Raw genomic sequence first — 13,595 nt, forward strand, 5'->3', positions numbered from 1 at the left:
ATTTTCTTCTTTTCTGTATTTGCATCTAATACTTGATATTTAAATAATTCTTAATTTTTTCTTTTGAATTAGTATGATTGTAGAAAATATTAGTTACTTATTAGAATTTTGAAATATTTGCAAATCAGAGAATTTTCAACAAAATCCTTCCTCTCTCTACACTTAACATAATGAAATAAATAATTAACATAAAATTAAATTTAAATCATTTTTATTTAATTTAAAAACTCGAGATTTTTAATTTGTATAAAAATTGAGTTTTTCATTTTGCAGTTCAAATAGACTTTAAACAAACAATTTTCCATTTTTCATCCAATTTCAAATAATCAATTTAATAATTTTGAATTCTATATTATAACAGAAATAAAAATATAATTTGCTAAAAAAGGATATTGAAAATTTGAGATTAATATAAAAATAAATTAAAAATAATTATAAAAATTATATTATATTAAATATGTAAAATTAACAAGTTTGTAAAAACTACGGACCTATTTTCTTTAATTATAATTGTTATTATTATTTAATATAATTATATTATTTTATTTAATGCTGGTGATTGTAAAATGTTATTATATTTTATATTTTATATATTTAAATGTTATCTTTGTCAATAAAGCTAAACATAAATTACAAATAGACAATATAAATAATATATTGCAGAATAATTTTTTATTATTTATTTACATGGAAGAAATAGAATAGAATGATATAAGTCTTTCAAATTGCGCGCTACATTTTCCTATTAATGGCGGACGGTGTCCTATTTCTACAGACGTATAATACGTCTATATGTGTTATACATCTACGGCTATTTCACACGTGCTTTATATATTTTATATTTTGCATCACAAAATTTTATAATAATAAAGCAAAATAAAAATGGAAGAACAGAAAAAACGAGTAGAAGATCATATGACAAAAATAGTCGAGGAAATTGATAAAACTTATTTACGAAAAATGCAGGTATTTTTATTGAGTGATAAAAAATTTGTTTTTTTATATATAAAACCAATATTGATTATATTTACAATTAGATTTCTATACAGAATTATAAATTTGCTTATTGATTTTTATGAATTTTATTTGTATATATATATATATATATTTTTACATTTACACAAATAAAATAAAAATATAAGATTAAAAATATCGTTCAATATCAAAAATAAAAATAGTACTAAGCTGTTATAATAATATTTTTTTATTAGAGAATGTGTTATATCAATCAAATAAATTTATATAACAATTTGCAATATAGCTACTACAACCATAAATTATTTGATGACATAATTTATTATGTGAATGTGAAATATATTTATATCACAAACTTTAGGGTCTCTCATAAAAGATTTTTTATTTTATTAAAAAGAAAACAATCTATATATGTATAAAAATTAAAATATAAAGGATCTTTGTGCAATGTATGGAATATTATTTAAATTTTTAATACTCTTTAATAATTTATACTTATTTATACTTTAATAATTTATATATTATCATATACACATATACACATATTAGTTGACGTTCAAAAGAAATTCTTACCTTATTACAAGTTTATGATATACTCAAATTATACAGAAGAAAATTACATAGTGCAGAGATCTATTCTTTTAATAGTAGCAATTTTCAATTATTATTTTTGTATTTTATGTTTTTTAAACATAAATTACATCTGGTTTCAGAGAGATATGCACAAGTGTGCTGCACAATGTTGCGAAAATGAAACATATAGCATACAGAAGGTTCATAACTGTGTAGAAAATTGTAGTTCTTCTTTAAATAAGGCGCAGCAATATGTTCAAGGAGCGTTTGAACGAGTACAGGTAATAAAATTCAATTTATTCAGTTGTCAGAATTATTTGATTAAAATTGGAATTTTATAGTACATAGTTTATTATAGCTTGCTAAAAATTCATAGTTTGTATAAATTCAAAGAAATATATAAGCAGTGTTTGCTGTTATCTAAATAAAATTATATATATAGATCATCTAGATGAAAATTATATACCCAGATAGCCACAGTAATTATTATGACATCATTTTAACATCAAAATGATGTCATAATAATTACTGTGGCTATCTGGGTAGATCATCTAGATGAAAATTTGGCATCATCTGTCTTTATATAAATAATAAAAAAATATATTATCTATATTTGCATCTTAGATAAAAAAAAGTTTATCTTCACTAAATTAAATCTAAAATAATGTTCAGATAATTTGGTTTAGAGTCATAGCATATACAAATACTCAATTAGTAGAATCAAGTAGTAAGCAATAAAATCTTATTAATAAAAGTATTTATTAATAAAAGTATGAATATATTTTTATATCCCTTCTATAATTTAATTTTTTTTTAAATAATATAAAAATATCAGGAAGTTATCTAGATGAATCGCCATATAATTTTATCCTTTATCTGGATATATTTAAAACAAAATCATCTTTATCTAGCTAATTTTAAAATCATCCAAGCATAACACTGAACATGAGTAAGTAATATGCAAATTTTGACAAATCTATGTAAGCTTTAAGGAATTAAATGCTTTAATGACATGACTAATTAACTTGTAGCCTATTATATTTAATTTTTTATACAATAAAGTGATGCCAGTTTTGGTCAACTATAAATAAATTAAAATTTAAAGTTTCTACTGGCAATACCACACTAAATTTCAATACATATTATATTTAATATTGTCAATTTATAGAAACAATAAACTATAAGTAGCAAGCAATAATAAACCATACATTATATATATAATTATAAGAAAACAAATTTGGTATATTTAATATAATATGCTTAATGTGATTTATATATATAATATTTATTATTAAGGCTCCTCGCCGACGTTGGAATTATAACGTCAGAGATAAGAAAATGTATACGAAAAATTCTTAGATGCTATTTCGAAATAAAAAGATATTTCTTTCAAAATATTTTTTCATTTAAAAATGGCTATAAAAATCTATAAAAATTTTATCGTTTTCTCATCTCTGACGTTACAATCTAACATGTATAGTCGCGATGAAAACTCAAGAGCTTTTTAGGATTATATGACTTTTGAAATATATATACATGAATACATGAATATATGAATATATGAATATATGGATATTATATGTATATATGAATATTAGAATTGATTTTTGGATGGCGCGAATTACCAGATACCCTGTATATTTACTTTTTAAAATAAGATATTTTCCAGAATCGTTTGCAAAGATGCGTAATGGAATGCAATGACGATATAAAAGATAAAATGGGTTCAAATCCGACACAGGTTGAAGTGGATAGGTATAGCGCAGAATTTGAGAAGTGTGCTGTTGTATGTGTGGACTCTTATTGTAAAATATTACTTTCTTTGGAAAAAACTATGAAAAAGGTTCTTAGTAAAAATGAGTTTGCATAGTTTGTAATTTGAAAATAAATTATATAAACCTTGTTACTTTAACATTTTTAATTGAAAGTATTTTTATGTCCAGCATACATAACAATTTTTTTGCGCAAAATAAGGAATAACTTTAAAATTTACTGTTCATAGATGCATTATTGTGAATATAGATCTAATTTAATATTGCAAAGAGTAATCTATCAGAGAGGAGAAAAAAAGCATGTGGCATAATTAGACTGAATCTTTTTTTTTTTGCATTTATTTTTCTTTTTTATTATTTTAATTTTTATTTACATTTTTCTTTTACAGTTGATAAATAATTATGATTAATAAAAGATTATATAAAATATAATATCAATAATTGTTAAAAAAATTTTTTGAGAGGTTTTGGATTATTAAATATATTTTATGCTACATACACAGATTGGTAGTGGTCTTTGTTAATAATAAATATATGTAATAAAGATATGCAGAAAATTTAATATGTATAGATGCATGCAAGCGTGTGTCTAATTAAAATAATATATATAGTATATAAATATTAATACAGTACTTTTTATCATTAAAATAAACTGATATACAAACATTTTATTTATATCCATTAAAAACTAGACTTTCCTCTTTTTAACACAATTTTTGTTTTCTCAATAACTGAATGAAATTAAAAATGACAATTTTAGCATTTTCCTATAAGACACTGCATATATTTTTTTAAAGAAAGCATGTTTTTATATAAAATATTGTTTTTAAAAATCTACTTTTATTAAAATATTTCTATTAATAATATTAATATTTTTTTGACTTAATAAGTTAAATAATTTATTTTGGTAAATTAAAACATAAGTTCTTTGTCATCCTTCAATTCAGACAAAAACATTCTGCTGTATAATAAAACATTTAATATATATATATATATATATTTATTGTATATATATTATAAATTATTATATAACTATATATTATATATTATGTATTATTTATATTAGTATTATCACAGATTAATAGACAGATCGCCAAAGGTCTGGATGAAGGAGAGACCAGCATTTCTCACTGATTTCAGCGCCATATCGTAGTAGTGGTCAATGCAGTAACTATTAATACGTTCCCAAGATAAGAGCGTCTCATGTTCATGAACTCGTCCGGCGGCATGTACGAGATTTATCTTTTCGTAGCGTTCGCGTATTTCGGAAAGGACAGAATTTTATGATGTTATAAATAAATAAATAAATAAAATATTAACCTGACCTATTATAATTATTTTTTAATAAATGTTTCATTATTATTATCATCTAAGTCTAAGTCGTTTAATTAATTTTTAGTTTTTTAATAATTAATTTAATTTATTCTAATCATTTTAATATGTGAAAAATACTAATACGTATACGTTTTATAATGAATTAATATATTTCGAGAGTCGAATTATATATTTTTAATAATATAAAAGTATTCAAAAATTATATTTGACTTTTAATTTTAATTATTTTAGCAAAGAGTTCCGAAATCTCTTACACACATAATAGAGATTTTGTTCATCCATATAATTCGCAATTAAGTATATATGTTAATTATTAATTTTAATAAAATACAAAATTAAAATTAAAGGTCAAATATAATTTTTGAACATAAATATATTTAATTCGTTATAAAACGTATACCCGCGTGATAGTATTTTTCTCGTACAAAAATAACTAGAACAAATTAAATTACTCATAAAAAAATTAAAAAATAATTAAATAATTTATATTATATATGATAATAATAAAACATTTTATAAAAAAAACAGATTCAATAAATATAAGTATATATATAACATGTACTTATATTTATTGAATCTGTTTTTTAATAAAATGTTTTATAAGCTTAGAAAACTTGACTTTGACGTAACTAGCAAATTTTATTTAATTATTTCACGACGGTTTGACGTAATAAAATGTTTTATTATTATTATATAAAATATAAGTTTAAATTCTTTAATTAATTTTTAATCTTTTATGATTAATTTAATTTACTCTAATTATTTTTGTACGAGAAAAATACTATCATGGGTATACGTTTTATAATTAATTTAATATATTTGTGTTTAAAAATTATATTTGACCTTTAATTTTAATTTTTATTTTATTAAAATTAATAATTAACATATATACTTAATTGCGAATTATATGGATGAAAAAAATCCCCATTATGTGTGTAAGAGATTTCGGAACTCTTTGCTATAAAATAATTAAAATTAAAAGTCAAATATAATTTTTGAACACTTTTATATTATTAAGAATATATAATTCGATTCCCGAAATATATTAATTCATTATAAAACGTATACGTGATATTATTTTTCTCATATAAAAATGACTAGAATAAATTAAATTAATTATTAAAAAACTAAAAAGTAATTAAACGACTTAGACTTAGATGATAATAATAATGAAACATTTTATTAAAAAAAGATTCAATAACTAGTAGGTCAGGTTATAATTTTTTATTTATTTATTTATAACATTATGAGCTATTAAGCTCATCATCTCGTTCGCTCTCTGTCTTGCTTTCATTCGGCAAGTCACAAACGATATATGATACTCGTATGTTCCTACTTCAACTCTCGAGAATCTGAAACAAACGAAACTCGTGTCCAATATACAGGGTGTCCGGTAACTAACAGACCAATGATTACAAATGGATTCTTTGGTCAATTTGGGAACGATTTTTCTTCAGCGAAAATGTCGAAAAAGGTCATCATTTTTTACAACTTTCCAATCTTTGTCATTATATATCTTTATAACTAAGCCTTAAATTAAAATTTTATTATAGTAAACTCTACCTGAAATTAACTGAAGAATGTAATTATGTTAGACTTTTAACTCCAAAACGTTTAGTTTTCAAAAAATCTATTTTTTTCAATCGCTTATAACTCGAAAATTATTGACTTCTCTACATTTTTGCTAAGGAAAAATCGTCTCCAAATTGGCCAGAGAATCCGCCCTTAATCATTGGTCCGTTAGTTACCGGACACCCTGTATATATTATATAAAAGTGTATAGCACGTCAGAAGCTTGTGAGCTTACAGCGATAAGTAAAAACAATTGCGTATCTATTTCATTGCGTTTATCTGTTTAAACGCGCGCTTTAATTTTTCCAACGTTTTTGCCTGTTTATATTTTAAAGGTCCTCTCTTCTAAAAATCTTGTTTTAAAGATCCTCTCCGCGAGCAAAATTCGAAAACATAAATTATTTAATATTTTTACTTTATTATTTGTAAATCCTCGGTAATTTCAAAATTTTTCTATTTGAAAATTATTAATTTTCTATTGCCAATTAATTTTATCACAGACTTTACTCTTACTCCCATTGCACTTTCGTTTGCGGTTTTCAGTATACGATTTTTTATCGTAGTTACTGCAAATTATTATTGTGAATTATACTTGTGCAATGATATGAAGAATTTACAATTTCGTTGAAATTGTTGATTTTTCAAAAAAATTACGAGATTCGCGGAAATTGCGTGCATTCTTGGCATTTTCCGTTCGCGGCAGGCGGTTTATTTTTGATTGTTGCAAGTGTTTTTTTTTTTTTTTTTATTAAAATAGATAATAATAATGTGAAATAAATCACGATATTTGACAGATGTGCATATATATAGAAATTGTAATAATAATAATATTATATCATAAAATTGTAAATTGTTTCAATTTTTTATAGACTGCGATAAAAGATTTTACATTTGGATAAGAAACTGCGGTAAGTAAAAATATAAAATTCTTGAAAACGTACCAAAAATATTTGATAACGTAAAAAGGTGAACTTTGAAAAATAAGGAACTTAAAAATTGCACTAATAAATGGGCTATATGTGAGCCGTGCGCGGATGTAAGGTGTGTTATATCGAAATTTAATTAATAGAATTGAGAATTAATCCCAATTTTAAGTCTTACAAATGTCCAAGCTAATTTTTTGTACCTCGTGTACATTTTTGAAAGTTATATCGAAAAATTAAATTTTAATATGCGTCTTACATCTCACATTTCGCATACGGCTCACATATAGCCTATTTATCTCTTATACTTTATTTCAACCCTTATAGAAATTTATTACTAGTAACGCCAATTTATCACTTATTCGAGTAATTAATCACTTTTATTTCGAATACTTAAATTACTGTATATTATAGTATTTTAAATACTCGAAATAAGTGATTAATTGGCATAGTGATAAATTTCTACAAGAGAATAAGGAGCCTTTAAATTCTTAATGTAAAAAATTTCAAGTAATTTTCTTTAATAAAATTTAATTAAAAATTTTTGAACACTGTGTTATATCACATTTAAAATTGTGATTATTTCAATAAAAAAACATTTTATGTGTAAAAAATATATTTTTTATATTTAATAAATTTTATATACAGGGTGTCCGGTAATGGTCGCCTCAACCGTCGTGTGCAGGTAGAGTAAGTTAAACCGAATAGAAAAGTCCTCTACCGTTTTGCGATTTTCGCAATAATTATTGTGTTATTAAATAAAAAAGATCGGCCAATCCACGCGAATAGAAGCACGCGACGAGAAGAGACGTCCTACTGTAACACGATACACGAAGATTTCTCGAACACGATTCGTAGACAGTCATCGTTCGCTCCTCCTTCCGCTTTGCGACGCGCCGTGTATCGTGTTACAGTAGGACGTCTCTTCTCGTCGCGCGCTTCTATTCGCGTGGATTGGCCGATCTTTTTTATTTAATAACTCAATAATTATTGCAAAAATCGCAAAACGGTACAAGACTTTCCTATTTGGTTTAATTCACTTTATCTGCACATGATGGTTGAGGCGACAATTACCGGACACCCTGTATATATGCATATATGTAAAATATTCTCTCTCTCTCTCTCTCTCTCTCTCTCTCTCTCTCTCACACACACACACACACACACACACACACACACACAACGGGGGCCAAATCTCTCAAATTGGTCTCATGATCAATTAGCCTGGATTCGCACCAGGGGCAAAGTCTGTTGGTAATGTCAAACGAATTTAGCCTGGACTTGCACCAGGGGCAAAGTCTTTTGGTCGAGTCTACGAAATTTAGCACGGACTCGAACCAGGGGCAAAGTCTTTTGGTTCAAGTCTACGAATTTAGCACGGACTCGAACCAGGGGCAAAGTGTGTCGGTAAGGGGCAAAGTCTATCGCACGAAGATGGCGGTCTCTTCTTTAGGCAGGCCTTTGGCGATCTGTCTATTAATCTGTGGTATTATATACATACGTAAATTGGACAAATGTGAATTAATCAATCACCGGCCGAGTCGATTTGTTCCGATTGGTCGAGGAGAAACACGCCAGCCAATCAGCACTCACTTGCATCGTCCAACCGGCGACGTTTACCTACCATTTAGCACATCTAGTATCCGTGCATGGTGACTGTTTCATCGTTTGAAGGCGATTTGGAGACTGGAGTGAGTATTCGCCATCTTGTTGCCGAAGGGACCTCGTTGGAGAAAAGTTCTTCCTCGCAATTAAATTCGTCTACCGGAGAACAAATCCTGCAATTTTCTTTCATCACGGAGATCAAACTCTTCGAGGAAAGATGAGCTACGGTAGGCCGCCGCCCCGCATCGACGGGATGGTCTCCCTGAAGGTCGACAATCTCACGTACAGGACAACGCCGGAGGATCTCAGACGCGTGTTCGAGCGTTGCGGCGAAGTCGGCGACATTTACATCCCCCGGGACCGCTTCACTCGCGAGAGTCGCGGTTTCGCCTTTGTCAGGTGAGCTCTCGGATTGACGGCGGATATTGAACGTGTGTGGCACGTATCGATTAAGTGAAATATTAAGATCTCTCGGGTACACACGGACGCCAATAACGATGCTGACGTCACAACACAAGCGCACCATACTTCCCTGTGTGATTTAGAAATGCCGATGCGACGTGTCTTTAACGGCTAAAATCAGAATTCTCTTTTTATATAGGAGATTTATATTTATATATTATATATATATTTATTATATTTATATATAACAAATTTTCATATTTATAAATTTTATATAATATATGATATAATTAATTATATATTATAATTTTATTAAAATTTTTATTTATTAATATTATTATTACTAATGTTATTAAAAATATAATTAAACGATATTAATATTTATAATATATCATATATTAAATATTTATTTTAATATATTATTTAATAATATATATTATTAATATATATTTTTATTATTATATTATTATTAAATATTTTCATGTAGGATTTTATAAATTTGATAAATAATATATAATTAATTATATACTATAATGTTAAAATTTTTATTAATATTATTATTACTAATGTTATTAAAAATATGATTAAACGATGTTATATTATATTATATATTATGTCTATATTTATATATATAATATATTAAATAAGAGTTTTTTAAGAGAAAATTGTTGGCAAAATGTCAAAAATCCAACATTTTAAATTATATTAAATCCTTTGATAGATTTATATTAAATCCTTTTAAATTATATTAAATCTTTTGATAGATTTTATGATAAGCGTGATGCTGAGGATGCATTAGATGCCATGGATGGTAGGCTTCTAGATGGCAGGGAACTACGGGTTCAAATGGCGCGATATGGACGTCCAACATCTCCTCATCGAAGCCGCGGAAGTCGTCGTCGTGGAAGGTGAATTTATTGTTATATCAATAGTGATATATGATATGATAATAATAGGGACAGAGGATCAAAAAATTATAAAATTTCCAATTTACAGGTTTTATATATATATATAAAATATATAAAAGACTAATATAAATATATATAAAAGACTAAAAGCTTCTACATCTTTGCAGAGCATTAATATTCCAAAAAAAATGGTCAATTTTTAAAAATAAGGAGGCTCTGGTAATATAAATAATAAAATAAGCTGTTAAGTTCGTTGAATCTTGTAAATCTATCATTTCAATTCATAATAGATTTAAATTAAATAAACATTTAAAATTATTTAGAATTTTTCACTTGTGAACTCTTATTAGCCTATTTTATTATTTATATAAAAAAATTGTTGAAACCATAAATTTTTGAAAACCCTAATTAATACATCTGGTTGGACATTTGATAAGATCAACTTTTATTTAAAAAAAAATGTTCTTTGTTTAAGAATAACTATTTTCGAGAAAAACATGGTAAATTTTTTCTCAGACTCACCCTGAATATAGACAAGGTCTAATATTCGAACGTGTTTGCAGATCACGTAGTAGAAGCAGAGATCGTAGACGTTCTCGATCTCGATCTCGCAGCAGATCGCGCAGCCGTGACAGAGATCGTAGGCGCTCTTACAGCCGCAGTCGCAGTCGCTCTCGCTCCGATAGCAAAAGCTCCCGCGGAAAATCACGCTCGCGCAGCAAGTCCCAGGACAGACAAAAGGACAGTCGTTCCAAATCAAGGTAGGCATTTTAAAATAAAATTGAAAGAAAAGAAGATAAATAAAATTGAATGCAAAAAATAGAAGATAGAAGATAAAAAGAAGAGAATACTTTTATTCCTATCCTAGAAATTATATACAAACCGCTGAAACTCTGGAAAATCATTGTAGACTAAACATAAATAAAGCATTTTGAATTTGCAACTTTAACACGGAATCGATGGTTTTTACAAATTTTTGAAACTTTCTGTTCTATGCTTTAAAAAAGGACACATTGTTTTATTCCTTAAAATTTACGTATTTTTGACACTGCATTTTGATAAAAATTTTTTTCAAAAAATTCTGCTCAAGTTTCATAAACTATAATGTTTTACCTACAAAACGCTATTTTTACAATTTTTCTACGATTTTTTTTTTTTACCAAGTTACTACATTTTTGTAACTGAATTTGTATTTTTCAGGACAATGAAATTAAAGAAATTTTTCTAAAATCATCATCAGCGCGTTGAAGTTGACACTTCGAGCTCCAACATAAAAAAAAATTTTTTGTCTACGATGATTTTTTGCCAAGTATTGATACCTAAAAAATACATATTTAATTTTAAAATCACTCGGTAAAAAAAAGTAAAAAATTTTTTAAAATAATGTTCTATAGGCTAAATGTTGTAATTTATGGAACATGAATAGAATTTTTCAAAAGAAACAAATGTTTTATTGAGCTACAGTGTTAAAAAACTTGTTTGTTTCTTTAATTTTTTGTCTACAATAATTTACCAATTTTTCGACATTGTATTAAACAAATATAGATTTACTTTCAAAATTATGTAACTCGGTAAAAAATCGTAGAAAAATTTAAAAATTGTAGACAAAATGTTGTAGTTAATAAAATTTGAACAGAATATTCGAAAAGGAATTTTTTATTGAGGTCTAGAATGTGAAAAATATGCAAGCCTCTTTTTTTTAAAAAAACAACTTTTAGGATATTAATTTTTGTTATAGTAATATATTATTATTAGATTATTTATAAATTCAAGTTTTATATTTTTCAGGGACTGAACTTGTTGAAAAAAGGATGTGCAAGAGGATAAAAATATGAGCGCGCGCATCCAACGAGTGCCGATAAATCTATGTTGAGAATGCAAAAGGTATTCCATCACCTTCTATAGCAACACTCGCACGCTTCTTCATGTTCTTCTATCATTTAAAAATATATGTTATATACATATATATATATTTCAATTAAATATACATATTTCCTTGATTTGTGGAGACGCGATTGGTTTCTGCCCTATAACACGTATGTATTTTTTTTCTCACATGCTTTTTTTTTTTTATTCGCGTTTGTCATTATATGCAACTATCTCGTCGCTCTCGTTTGTTTAACGATTAATCAATTAATTGATTCTGCTCACACAACAATATATGATTATTTTAAGTAATTAAAGAAATTTTAATCAATATAATATTAGATTTGTGTGCATTATACATTTGTCTTTGAAATTCACAAAGCTACAGATAGTATTCATAATATTTTTCATCGACAGAGATTAGGAAACACACTATACTATGAGTTATTCTTCTAAATATAAAATTTCTTCTCAATAATCTTTCTAAATATAAAATATTCTTTAAATCATGTAGTGTTATGCTGGTAAAGTTTAGTACACACTTTTAAACAATGTTGACAAACATTGCAAATAGAGTTTATACAAACTCTTCAAATATATACTGTAAGTAACTATTGCATCTCGTAAACAAATCTCTTTTTGAGTAAGATTTTAAATTTAGAATTGTATTATACATATATCAGTTTTGGGTCAAATTAATGATTTTATTTTAGAGATATAATAATTAATCTACGTCGACTAAATTATCATCTTGTCCTAAATAATCAATTTCAATCTATTAATGATAATGAATGTAATAATTTATGAAATCTTACTGCTTTCATCTTTTTATTGATAAAGAGAAACAATATTATAGATGATAAGAGGATAAGAAGATGTGTAAAATAGATAAATAAAATAAACAGCACATAACAAAATTTTTTGAAAGCTTGCAACAATTCATAAAGATTTTAAAAATATGCTTTATAATAATAATTCCTTATTACTTGAGAATGTTTTTGTCAACAATGTCTTTAGGTGTGCACGCTAAATTCAAGAGAAATCTTTTAACACTTGAGAATAATTTCAAAGTTTTAGATTTATTCTCACGCACGACAATATATTTCTAGAAGTAAGTTTTTGCGTCGATGTAAATCTGAATATCGTAGATTCATTTGTAATAAAGCAAGATTAATTGCATAAAACGGAGATGTCTACGTTCCTTGTTTTTCCTTTATGAATTTTAATATGCAATATTTAATGCTTCTAGGAAATATTATAATTACTAAATCATTGTGTATTAGTAAAATATAGATTTTACTAGAATGTAAATCTTTTCCAAATATTTTCAGTTGTATTAGCAAGGGGAAAAAATAATCATAAAAGTTCTCATCAGGTTTGCATCAGATGTGTTTAGCAAAAAATAAAAAAATATTTTTTGTGTTTTTTTTTTTAATTAGATCTAAATTCTTTATTTAATATATAAGCAAAAATATTCTTTTCGTTTAATATGTACAAAAATTTTATATTTTTTGTTTACAAAAAATATGTAAGCAAAAAATTTAAAATTGCTTATTATTCCAACATTTTTGGCTCAATATATATCTATGTACATGTGTATGTACGTACATACATATTTATAGAGATTAAATATGTATGTATTGGTATATATTATAAATTATTAC

At 25.8% G+C, this 13,595-nt stretch overlaps 2 protein-coding genes across 2 annotated transcripts; both read left to right on the top strand.

Moving 5' to 3' along the window:
• The first annotated feature begins 771 nt into the window (after window positions 1–771).
• Window positions 772–3,460, top strand: LOC114929595 (TIM double twin CX3C motif protein). The gene is made up of 3 exons (XM_029301175.2): window positions 772–966; window positions 1,689–1,829; window positions 3,218–3,460. Exons 1-3 carry the CDS (start codon window positions 883–885, stop codon window positions 3,416–3,418), a joined length of 426 nt encoding a protein of 141 aa, XP_029157008.2. The 5' UTR covers window positions 772–882; the 3' UTR covers window positions 3,419–3,460.
• A 5,339-nt stretch (window positions 3,461–8,799) lies between these two features.
• On the top strand, window positions 8,800–13,115 carry SC35 (SR family splicing factor SC35). Its single transcript, XM_029320751.2, has 4 exons — window positions 8,800–9,154; window positions 9,922–10,065; window positions 10,629–10,826; window positions 11,854–13,115. The coding sequence occupies exons 1-4, from the start codon at window positions 8,973–8,975 to the stop codon at window positions 11,858–11,860; spliced, it is 531 nt and encodes a 176-aa protein (XP_029176584.2). The 5' UTR covers window positions 8,800–8,972; the 3' UTR covers window positions 11,861–13,115.
• Window positions 13,116–13,595: the final 480 nt, after the last annotated feature.

The sequence above is a fragment of the Nylanderia fulva genome, unplaced genomic scaffold (assembly GCF_048542155.1).
Source record: "Nylanderia fulva isolate GAGA-0341 unplaced genomic scaffold, ASM4854215v1 Scaffold59, whole genome shotgun sequence".
NCBI lineage: Eukaryota > Metazoa > Arthropoda > Insecta > Hymenoptera > Formicidae > Nylanderia > Nylanderia fulva.

Bases quoted from the DNA above. Each gene is read 5' to 3' on its own strand.
- LOC114929595 (XM_029301175.2), top strand. From the start codon at position 883: ATGGAAGAACAGAAAAAACGAGTAGAAGATCATATGACAAAAATAGTC. The intron at 967-1,688 runs GTATTTTTATTG...ATCTGGTTTCAG, and splicing joins CTTATTTACGAAAAATGCAG to AGAGATATGCACAAGTGTGC. The intron at 1,830-3,217 runs GTAATAAAATTC...GATATTTTCCAG, and splicing joins GAGCGTTTGAACGAGTACAG to AATCGTTTGCAAAGATGCGT.
- SC35 (XM_029320751.2), top strand. From the start codon at position 8,973: ATGAGCTACGGTAGGCCGCCGCCCCGCATCGACGGGATGGTCTCCCTG. The intron at 9,155-9,921 runs GTGAGCTCTCGG...ATCTTTTGATAG, and splicing joins CGCGGTTTCGCCTTTGTCAG to ATTTTATGATAAGCGTGATG. The intron at 10,066-10,628 runs GTGAATTTATTG...ACGTGTTTGCAG, and splicing joins GGAAGTCGTCGTCGTGGAAG to ATCACGTAGTAGAAGCAGAG.